Consider the following 11,129-nt stretch of genomic DNA (forward strand, 5'->3'; position numbering starts at 1 on the left):
ATACAACCCTGAGATCAGCCCCAAACACCCTCCTTGTTCAAACATTAGGTATATTTCTGCAGGGAAACTGAATATTCAGAAGGTGGATACATCAAAACTATACACTTGTTCCAGCTCGGGTCAGGTTTTACCACCAAATGAATTATGAAAAAACGTTTCCGTTTTCCAGAGTCTTTTGCGTTTCACAGTCACAGAAGAGGTCTTAGATTTTGAGGTCAACCCCCTCCTCAGAGGGCAGAGGGCTCTCATGGCAGGACCATGGACACATTTGTTAGGTGTTGGTTCTAAGCTGGGCGTCGCCTCATTTGCTCCTGGGCTCCTCACAATGGCTCTCTGCCACAAGCGCTGTTTTACTAAATACCCATTTCACAGATGGGGAATCAAGGCCAAGGGCAGTTGAGAAAGCGGCTCACAGTGACTCAGCTCCAGATGGTCTGCTTGACTTCAGAGTCCTTGCAGGACGTAAGCACCCTCGCTCTGCTCTTGGAACTGCTGGGCCCAGGAGAGGCGAGACCGGACCTGACTCAGATTCAGCTAGCTCCCTCATTGCACATAGAGAAAGAAGCAGAAAGGAAAGTAAAAGTGCAAGCCATTGCTCAATAAGCCCCGGGGGGTCTCCCCCCACCGCACCCCCCCAACCCAAGAGCTGCTTTGGCATTGACACTTGTGTGCCTGCCTCACTGAACTTGAATCCAGTTTTGCAATTAGAGCCTCGGATCCTTCCCATAATGAGCAAAGCCAGCTGGAGACTCTGCACTGTGTATTTGTCCTCCTGCAGCCTAGACGCTCACAGCCCTCATGGATCCGAGGCCCCTGGAGGGGAGACGAAGGAAGGCCCTCGGGACCTGAGGCCACAGTGAGTGCTTCACTGAGAGCAGGTGGGCCAGGAGACCCAGGAGGAGGGCTGCTCTGGGGCCTCACTTCTAAAGGACAATGGGCCCAAGAGGTTGCCCCTGCAGTTGGTTTGGGAAAAAGAGTTACTGTCAGGAACCCCCATCCCGTTCAAATCCCCATCCGGCCAGCTCCTAGAGTCAGCTCGGGTCTGAAATTCAGCTTCTTTACTTGATAAATCAGGATAGAAATCTCTCCCTCAGAGGTCATTTGAAGTCTAAATAAAAACATGACTAAGCATGTGATTAGACCAACCAAACTGCATGTTCCCCTCCATTGTTTGGGGACCCCTGGATCCTAGACAGAGAGAGAGAGAGAGGCCCTGGACCCCAGAACATAGGCGACATCATGGGCCAAGGCATTTCCCTAGCTGTTGTCTACAAGAGCGGTTTAGGGGTATCATGTTTATAGGAAAAGATGCCAGATGAATTGTCTCAAAATTGCCACCTGCAGTGTTTCTTGGGTTGTACGCTTATTTAGGGAGTTTGAGGGGCACGGGTTGGTGATAAAAATTAAGGGGATTATCTCAAAGCTGTGTTCCAGAGTATCCAACTTCTCTGACATCAATGGTGTATATGAGGGAGTTGGTTTGAGGGGAAGGGACAGAATAAGGCAGAGCTGAAGGCTCCCCAAACAACAAAGAAAGTCTCATACATATCAGCTCTCATATGAAAATGACATCTCTAATCCTCGCCCATCATTTCCATCCCTCTCCCAACGTAACATCCTCTGACATCTCCCAAGAGAAGGTCAGTAGTGAGAGGATGGGACCTGGTAGGACCACAGGGCTCCCTGCTGTCACTTTAGCTCTTCATTTAGTAGGAATAATAGGGAAAATGGGGGAGCTTTCAGGAGCTGCTGGTAAAGACTGGGGCTCCTCCAGGGTTTCTCAGCCTCAGCACCACTGACAGTTTGGACAGGACTGTTCTTTGCTGTGGGGGCCATCCTGTGCACGGTAGGGTGTTTAGCAGCATCTCCGACCTCTACTCACTAGGCGCCAGGAGCAGTGTCCCCTGACGCCCACCGCTGAATGTCTATGGGCATCATCACTATCCCCCGGGGAGAAAGCTCATCCCTGATGGAGATCCACTGCTCGAGACTGACTGGAATCACATGGGGCTCCTCCACTTCCCAAGTGCTTGACATTTGCTTTGTAGTGTATTTCTAGCATTATTTATTTGGGGCTGTGCTGGGTCTTCATTGCTGCGAGAGCTTATCTCTAGCTGCAGCTAATAGGGGCTTCTCACTGCGGTGACTTCTCTTGTTGCAGAGCACAGACTCTAGGGCGTGCGGGCTTCAGTAGTCGCAGTCACCAGGCTCTAGAGCTTAGGCTCAGTAGTTGTGGCACAGGCCTTAGTTGCTCCCCAGCAGGTGGGATCTTCCTCGATCAGGGATTGAACTAGTGTTTACCGCATTGGCAGGCAGGTTCTTTACCACTGAGCCATCAGGGAAGCCCTCTCATTTTTTCAAGCTACTGAATGTTTTTAAAACCATGACAACATGAAAGAATTTCACATTGTGTTGGGCGAAAGAAACCAAACAACCGACGCCATTGACGTGAAATTCAAGACCAGGCACACAAATTAAAGGTTATAGAAATCAGAGTAGTGATCACCCGTGTGGTGGGGTGCATGTTGACTGGGTTGGGGTTAAGGAAACCTTCTGTCCTTTATCTCGATCTGGGTGGTGATGACTCGGATGTGTGACATCAAAATTTATCAATCTGAGGACTTTGTTTTATGTATTTATCCTATCTAAGCTCACCTCAACATATAATGTCAAAACAACAGTTTTCAAATATTTAGTCCTGTATGTCATTATTATTTGGATTTTGCATCATCTAAAATCCCTCCACACTTGAGTTCCTTTTTTGCAGTTTTAAAAATCTTTTTGTCCACAACCCATAGCAGGTGGGATCTTTGTTCCCCGACCAGGGATTGAACCTTTGTGCCCTGCATTGGAAGCGTGGACGGAACCTTAACCACAGGACTGCCAAGGAAGTCCCCACACTTGAATTTCATACAATTTCATGGACCGTGCAGTAAACTTGTTTTCTGTGTCTTCACCCAGAAAATCCTTTGAGTCGTGGTGACAGCTCTCATTCTCCCATGGACAAAATGAGCATGGATTTGGTGCCACAGAACCTGCTGAACAGGTAGGCAGGGAAAGCCCGCAAGACTGGTGTCAGTTTGCAAAGGTAATCCAGAGCCCTGTGTCCCTGGGAAAAGGGCGACTTCTACAGAAATGCTTAGGCATTCTCACGACATGTGACAAATGGGTTCCAAGAGAACAGCCATAAATGAGGCCTGCCTTCTCACTGGTCTCCATTATGTATGTGCAGATATGTCCCTGGGAGAAAACTATTCCACGTTTTACACTATTTTGGAGCACAAGTCAAGTTCTTGTTAGGTACCTGACCCTGGGCAACAGGACTCCGAGGGCAGAAATTGCCCCCTTGGACCTCACCTCTGTGAGGTTAATGTATCACCAAAAAAGCCCTTTAACATTGCCTCATTCATGAATTTAAGCTCCAGCGTGCGTTCATCAGCAGACATAGCATCGCCAGCCCCACACAGGCCATCAGCCAATGTCTCCTGAGGGAATTAGGTGAGCTACATATGTGTAACAGTATTAGATTTTAGTTCTGTCTGTGTCAGGAGGCATTGCTGCCTAACATAGAATGCATGCATGCTCAGTCATTCAGTCGTGTCTGACTCTGCGACCTTATAGACTGTAGCCCACCAGGCTCCTCTGTCCATGGCAACCCACTCTAGTATTCTTGCCTGGAGAATCCCATGGACAGAGGAGCCTGGTGGGCTGTAGTCCACAGGATGCCAAGGAGCTGGACACAACTCAGTGACTAACACTTTCACGTTCCATCTGGGCTTCTGCTTCCACCACAGAAAAGAAAAGGAGGAAGTGTAGATCTTCCCCAGGGCTCCTTCCGGCTCTGATATCCTCCTGTGGGCCTCACCTGGCCTGCTCAGCTTGCCCTGAAGAAGTCGCACCCAGGGCCCTGAGCTTGAGGAAAGCACTTGAGGGAGCAGGCTTTCTTCCTCACCCCCCAGACTGCTCTCCCATGGAGGCCACACTCAGCCGAGCCGGTGAAGATCCCTCGGTACTGCCTAAGGACACGGAGCGGGTAGGGGAGGGGAAGGGGTCCTCTTGTCCCTGACTTCTCCCGTGAAGAATCTGCTTAAGAGAGGGAGGAAAGCCAGCCAAGTGCCAAGGAGAACAGTCAGAACATTAACGATCATTTATCTCAGCCCTCTCAGTGTGAGACTTCTGAGAGAAACAACGGCACTGCGCAGTAACCGAGTTCAAGGTCATCAAAGTGAAGGGTGCACTATACAGTACAGTGTCCATTCCCGCTGACTCACCCCTCCGTGTACAGGGCTCCCAACCTCCCGCCCAGCACCTGGTCTCCCTTCCTCCTACTTTCCTCAGACCTTTCCCTGCCCCCAGTTAGTCCCAGGCTCCTGATCGTGGCTCGGATCTTAGCATCTCCCGCTGCCCCACCTCAGTTACATTTCTAGCCTCTTTGAACAAGGTTGAAAAAGTCCCTTGGCACTAATCCGTTTCCTCCATCTCTTTGGCCAAGGCTCCATTTCTCTCATTTCCCTCCAGATGCCCCTCTTATATGTTTCTTCTCTGAAGCAAATTAGCAGCTCCTAACGATGCTCTGGGACTTTTCTTATTAATAGTTGGGTTAGAGGTAACAGAGATGCTAGGAAGATGCAAGGAGAATGTAAAGTTTGGAGTGGCAAGAAGATCCAGAAACCACGTGGGGTTGGCTGCAAATTTGGCTTTTCCATCTGGGGGACTGGAAATCTTTATTTCACTCATCCACAGGGACGTGGATGACATTCTTCCATGTGACGATGTGAAGCCGCAAGACAGTGACCTGTCAGCTGAAGAAAGAATATTTTTGGAAGAGTTTCCCAACTTGAAAGGGGAGCTGGACATGGACATCCAGAAGCTCCATGCCCTTGCAGACCACATTGACACAACACACAAAACTCTCACCAAGACCAGCGTGGTGGCCAATTCCATCACCGTGGTCTCCGGAGCCATGAGCATCCTGGGCTTAGTCCTTGCTCCAGCGACAGCAGGGGGAAGCCTGGCGCTCTCCACTGCAGGTAGAGTTTTGGGGACAGCAGGAGAGGTCACCAGTATCTTGACCAACGTTTTGGAACGTTTTCACAGTCAAGAAGCCCAAGATCAGGTCGGTAGCCTAATGCCCTCCCGTGGCCGAAAAGTCAGGCGAACCGGGGTGGACTACATCATGGCCGCTGGAAAGGTGATTCAGAATTGTAGAAGCGCCATCGAGGGTGTTCAGAAGAGCATCCGTGCCTTTCAGATCACCAAGGCAGACCCACGCCTGGCCACTGCTACCAAGCGCCTCCTGACCACTGGCCAGGTCTCAGCCCGAAGGAGCAGTCAGGTGCAAAGGGCCTTTGGAGGTACCACGCTGGTGATGAAAACCAAGGCTCGCTTGCTGGGCAGTGCGATGGCTGGCTTTTCCCTCAGCGTGGACTTGGCCTCCCTTCTCAAGGACTGGAAGCAGCTGAAGGAGGGAGCCAGAACAGAGCTTGCGGAAGAGCTAAGGGCCCAGGCTCGGGAGCTGGAAAGGCAGCTGACACAACTCACCCAGCGCTACGAGAGCCTGCAGCAGAGGGTGAGGCTGTGTGGCCCCTCGTGGGTGGCGCAGAGCCAGGGGAAAGATTTAACTGGGTTTATGGGCACTGGGGCCTATGGGAGGGGTGATGAGGAAGCCAGTGTGTGTACAGGGTGCCTGCCTATTCCCGAGGATGCGGGGCATCTGGAGGCCCAAACGGCATCAACTGCGTCTTGACACTATTCTGGACAGACTTGTCATGCCTTCTGTTTTCCCATCAATGCTTCTTCATTTTTTAACTTTTCTTCATTTAGAAAACAGCTTTTTATTTTGTATTGGAGTATAGCCGATTAACTATGTGACGGTTTCAGGTGGACAGCAAAGGGCCTCAGCCGTACATACACATGTACCCACTCTCCCCCAAATTCCCGTCCCATCCAAGTTGCTACGTAACATCCATCAGTGCTTCTTGACTTCCAATGTACTGGGAAGAGGGTCTTCCCAGCGGTACAGAAGAGGACACTGAGTCCCGGGGAGCGTTGGGGATTGAAATGTATCCCCCTTTATACATAGAAGTGCTAAGCCCAAAGGTGACGTTTTGTCGCTGGGGTCTGCGGTGGGGGTGGTGGTAGCTGGGGTTGAATGAGGTTGTAGGACTGGGGCTGTAATCCTCGGGGACTGGTGTCCTTATAAGAGGAGGCGGGAACACAGGGGGCGCTCTCCTTCTCTGCCTACACCGGCACAGAGGAACGGCCATGTGAGGAAAGGCCATGTCTACAAGCCAGGAGGCGTCCTCACCAGGAGCCCAACCGACCAGCACCTGAATGTAGGCTTGCAGCCTCCACGACTATGAGAAAATACATTTCTTCTGTTTAACCTCCCAGACTGCGGTGTTCATAAGGAGCTTATATAACTTGCCAAATGCTTGCAGCAATGTGGAGGGAGTCAGAATGACAGCCGGGAAGCCTGACCTGGGAGCCTGGGCCTGGATCTCCAACCTGAGCTGCCCCGGTAGCTTCACTCTACTTGGTGTTTTTGTGTGTGTGTGTGTGTGTGTGTGTGTGTTTTCAGAAACTCTTGCAAGAAAAAAAGCCTATGAGCTCCTCTTCGGAAGGAACCATGGGGACTGTGCCTCTGCCACCAGCCACGCGTGGGGAAGCTGGATCTCAGGTGACAGGGGAAGATGAAGGCAATTGAACCTGGGGTCTCTGAGTGGAATCAAAGGGGACCAGGGAGGGGGTGGGCAGGGTTGGCAGAAGCAATGCCTGGAGACTTAACGGCTGGCAGGCCCACAAGGGTCCCCAGGGCACTGGCAGCTGGTGAGTGTCACACTGTCTGATAGTGGGAGTCAGTCGGTCCCCACTCTTCCATCCTGCGCGTAACTCACTCCCCTGGACTCCAGCGTCTCCTCCCCTCACACCTACTCTCTTGAATTGTTGACGCCAGGCTCTAGGTTAAGTGCTGACATCAGACACAAGGGCTTCTGAGATGGAGGGTATGTTGTGTTCTCTCAGTGTATCAACTCAGGTCGGGTTGCCCTTCTCTGTCCTTCCCCTCCCCCACCTGGGCAGTAATTGCCAGAGAAGTTCCTGGAGGTTTGCACAAAAAAAGGATGTCACTGGAACCTGCTCAACCAGATTTGCATTAGGAAGGGGCCCCTCTGTCCTCCTCACCAAGCGCAAATTCTTGGAGCTCCTCAGGGCCTCGGAACCTGTAAGAACTCTTCTCACTTCCCAGTTCACCCATCTTACATCTTTTTTTTTTTCTTTTCTGTGTTTCAGCTGCTATTTTAGAAGTCATGCATGGACGTTCAGCACAACTTTTTAAAATTCAGGAAAGTAAGGGAAGAAAATAGTGCCCCAGTCAAGGCTGACAACTGCTAGTTATTTTGCTGGAGAATTTTCTTCCTGTGCTTTTCTTGCTTTGGGCGTTACTGCCTGCTGGAGACCCTTCTTCAAGGTTGCATTGTAAAATAGATTTTTCCTGTAACCCACTGAGTTTTCTTTCTTTTTCATTCTCAATTCCCTCATTTGTCTGCAGAGCTATAACCTTCCATTTTGCTGTTTTCACTTAGGAAAATTTTCTACCATTCCATGTTTCCCTGCGTTTTTATAGACATTTTTGTTGTTGTGTGTTACAAACTGTTCTTTTGACTGTACCTATAACCTTTTAATTAGATATATATTAGTCACCACTGTTAAGTGGCCAAAACCAATTTAAACAGACTTATACAAAAGAAAAGAATTTATTGGCTCATGTACTTTAAAACCTTAAGGGAACAGTGAGCTTCAGGTGTGTGTGTGGACCCAGGGGATTAAAATGATGTCATCAGGCATCTGTCTTTCCATTTCTCAGAAAGACTTCCGTCAGGTTCAGCCACCCGTGGCCTCATCACCGGCAGGTGTGCCTGCTGCTGGCTGGGGGCTCCCACGTGGAAAGGGGCGGGGCAAAGTCTAGAGACCCACTCTGATTGACCAGGCCTGGTTCAGTGCCTGTGCTGGCTGGTTGCTAAGATGGGCTATGGGGACGCTCTTATGATCCAGGGGTTTTAAATAGTTGTCTCCCAGGCTGTGGTTCCTGCTTTTGTTGCTGTCATTCCCTTTTTATAATTTTTTCATGAGCCTAACAGTAAGTAAACAGCTTTCACCCCATTTAATATTGTTCTGTAAGTGTGCATGAGCACTGTTCAAGTTCTGAATAAATATTATCAATAGTAATACCTGCATAAAATACGGTATTCACAAAACTAGGGGTTTTGTTTGTTTTGTGGAAAGTTCGGAATGAAAGAAAAGAAAGAATCAGACAATGGAGACTGGAGATTCACCTCTGAGGCTTATTGGTCTGGTCACATTTCTGAGTTTTGGGTTGTTGAGCCACGAAATAAGCGTCGCCTGAATAAAATCCAGGACTCCATCTGGGTGCAGATATGCAGCATCCAGCTCAGTGCAATCTGGGAGAAAACACCTTGACATAAGCTTGAATCCTTACTAGCGCTCTGAGTCAGCATGCAGAGAGGATGGGGGTGGAGGCTGGGGAAGGGAGAGGTTCTCTGGTTCCTCCACTGGGGCAGAAGCTTCTGGAAAGATTTTCCTCTCCACCCCCCCCCCGCCCCGCCCCTTTCTCCATCCTTCCTTCCTTCCTCATAGCCCAAGCAGCTTCTGTGCCATCTTCTTCCCTGAAATGCCTTCAGCAGGCAGCACCCCCTACACACACACTTCCCTATCAGGCCTACGTCCCAGAAACATGCTCGTCTATATCACCTGGAATTCTGGTGAACAAATGCCTTCCCGTCATTTTATCTCCCCACTGGTTACATCTTTGTCCTCTTTGCCAAGAGAAGCCCATCAACTCCTCCTGTTCCTTAGGGCAAGCCCCACCCCCCACCCCCACTGTCCTCCTCTTCCTTCTGGATTGAGTGGGGTTCTTCATGGGTGCCCTGGAGGTGGCACACGGCCCTCCATCACAGTCAGGAGTTCTGAGACACCTCTCAGTTCTGAGGCATTCTCTGTAAGATGAGGAAGGTGCAGTTACATGACCCAGTGAGAGCACATCCATCAGATACCAGATGCCCCTTGGATACCTACCCCTCTCCTCAGGGTCCTCTGCCTGCCTCTTGTCTGTAGAAAACCTTTAGCCTCCTACGCCTTTCCTGAGTTCCAAAGAATAAATTAGAGAAGTGAGAAAATGCAGAAAGACAGGAAAACAGTCAAGCAAGACAAAATGATAACAGTCTAGCCCACTAAACAGTCAAGAACCTTTAGCTCTCCCTCCAGGGCTGTAGAGAATACTCTGAACCCATCCTGAGTTGTTTTGCAGATACTGAAATCCCCACCAGGGGGAGGAAGTTAACTGTTTGCTGCCCGCAAGTCCACAAGTGCATAGATCCCAGGCTGATCGGAACCAGATGGTTGATGATGTTGACAGTTGATTACCTCACCACCTGCCAATCAGAAGACTGTCCATAAGCTGGTCATGCACCCCACAATCCCCCTCCCTCACCCTGTCTTTAAAAACCTTTCCCTGAAAGCCATTGAAGAGTCGGGGTCTTTGAGCACTAGCTTCCTGGACTCCTTGCTTGGAGCCCTACGTTACGTGCTGAACTTTCCTTGGTGTCTGTACATTGCCTATTGCATGCAGGTGGGTGACCCAAGTTTGGTTCCTTCCATTACTTCCTAACCTTCTTTTAGAAAAATTAAAACAGGGACTTCCCTGTGGGTCCAGTGGTTGAGAATCCACCTGCCAATGCAGGGGACTCAGGTTTGATCCCTGCTTGGGGAACTAAGATCCCGTATCCCACGAGGTGACTAAACCAGCATGCTGCAACTAGAGAGAGCCCTCGAGCTTCAACTAGAGAAGCTTGAATGCTATAATAAAGACCTAGCACAGAGAAGATATATAAAAATTAAAAGAAATAAAAATCTTTTAAAGCTCAGAAGAACCAAAGACCAAAATCAAATTCTCTTCTAGAGTCCAGTGCAATTTTTTAAATCAAGAAAGCATCCTCCCCAACGTCTTATTTTGACCAATTTCAGCGAATGGCATTCTCCTAGTATAGTTTTTAAATTTAGGAGTAATTTCAAACATACAGAAGTGTTCAAGAGTAGTGTAAAGAACTCCCGATTCATGACCATTCTTTGCCCGGGCCAGTTTTCAATGTATTGCCTCTCCACTCCAAATCCACCCTTACTGGACCCTCCTGATGGCTCTCTCTTGCCAGCTGGCTCCATGTTAAGCTTGTCAGTACAGCGTGCGCCGCAGGGGGAGGGGTGTGGGCTCGTGTCCTTGTCCCAGGGGAGCTCAGTCGTCCGGTGGACCAGTGAATTCAGGATCAACCCCAAGGCAACTTTCTGTGGGTTCCATGGATGCAGCTTCCCACCTGAGGTTTCCCCTGAAGGAGGCTTCTGCCCAGCTGGATTGAGAAGGTCAACAGCGGCCCCTCCACCTGGTAGTTTTTGCCTGCCCCTCAAACGGCAAGCATAAGATGTCTCGTCCAGTTTCGTATTCGTTTTCCTATGGGACTGTTTGTAGTTTTTTTAGTGGGCTTGTTGGAGTTCTTTAAATTTTCTGGATATGGGTCTTTTGAGGATCAGGGGACCATGCAGTAATGAAGATAGAGGCAGAGGCTGGAAATGGGGGTCGAGTCAAGCAGACCATAGGAGCCACAGTCAAAAGCCTGGACTTGGGCTTGAAAGCCAGGGGCATCCTGAGAAGGGTTTCTTGTCACTGAGTTTCTTGCCTAGGACTTGCCTTGTCAAGGACTGGGGGCAGTAGTGCTTCCTGGGAGTTTGATTAGAAACGAGGAATTTCAGCCATCTGCAACCTAGTCAGCCATCGGACAAGACCCCAGGGGACTTGTGTGCACGTTATGAGAAGTTCTGCCCCATGAGGAACCCTCAGCATCTCTGGAGCATCCTGTCTCTGTGGCTGAAAAGGAGGAAGTGGGCAGAGCTGTCCTCAGACACGGTTTCTGGTCCCAGGTAAATGCCCTCATTCCTGTGAGCTGTTCACTGGCTGAGCCCTTTTCCTGACTAGAGGGCTGAAGTATGGTGATAAGCAGCTCCTCAGTTCCCGAGAATGCAGGCAGCACTGCAGATGGCAGTCAGCTGTGGCCCAGACCTTT

General features: G+C 49.9%; 1 protein-coding gene across 1 annotated transcript; it reads left to right on the plus strand.

Annotated features, from left to right (window-relative positions):
• Positions 1–4,615: 4,615 nt before the first annotated feature.
• APOL6 (apolipoprotein L, 6) lies at positions 4,616–5,746 on the plus strand. Its single transcript, XM_010859638.1, has one exon. The coding sequence runs from the start codon at positions 4,616–4,618 to the stop codon at positions 5,744–5,746; it is 1,131 nt and encodes a 376-aa protein (XP_010857940.1).
• The last annotated feature ends 5,383 nt before the right edge of the window (positions 5,747–11,129 follow it).

Source organism: Bison bison, unplaced genomic scaffold (assembly GCF_000754665.1).
Source record: "Bison bison bison isolate TAMUID 2011002044 unplaced genomic scaffold, Bison_UMD1.0 scf7180017864457, whole genome shotgun sequence".
NCBI classification, from domain to species: domain Eukaryota; kingdom Metazoa; phylum Chordata; class Mammalia; order Artiodactyla; family Bovidae; genus Bison; species Bison bison.

Excerpts from the sequence above, each read along its gene's own strand:
- APOL6 (XM_010859638.1), top strand. The coding sequence starts at position 4,616 with ATGCTAGGAAGATGCAAGGAGAATGTAAAGTTTGGAGTGGCAAGAAGA.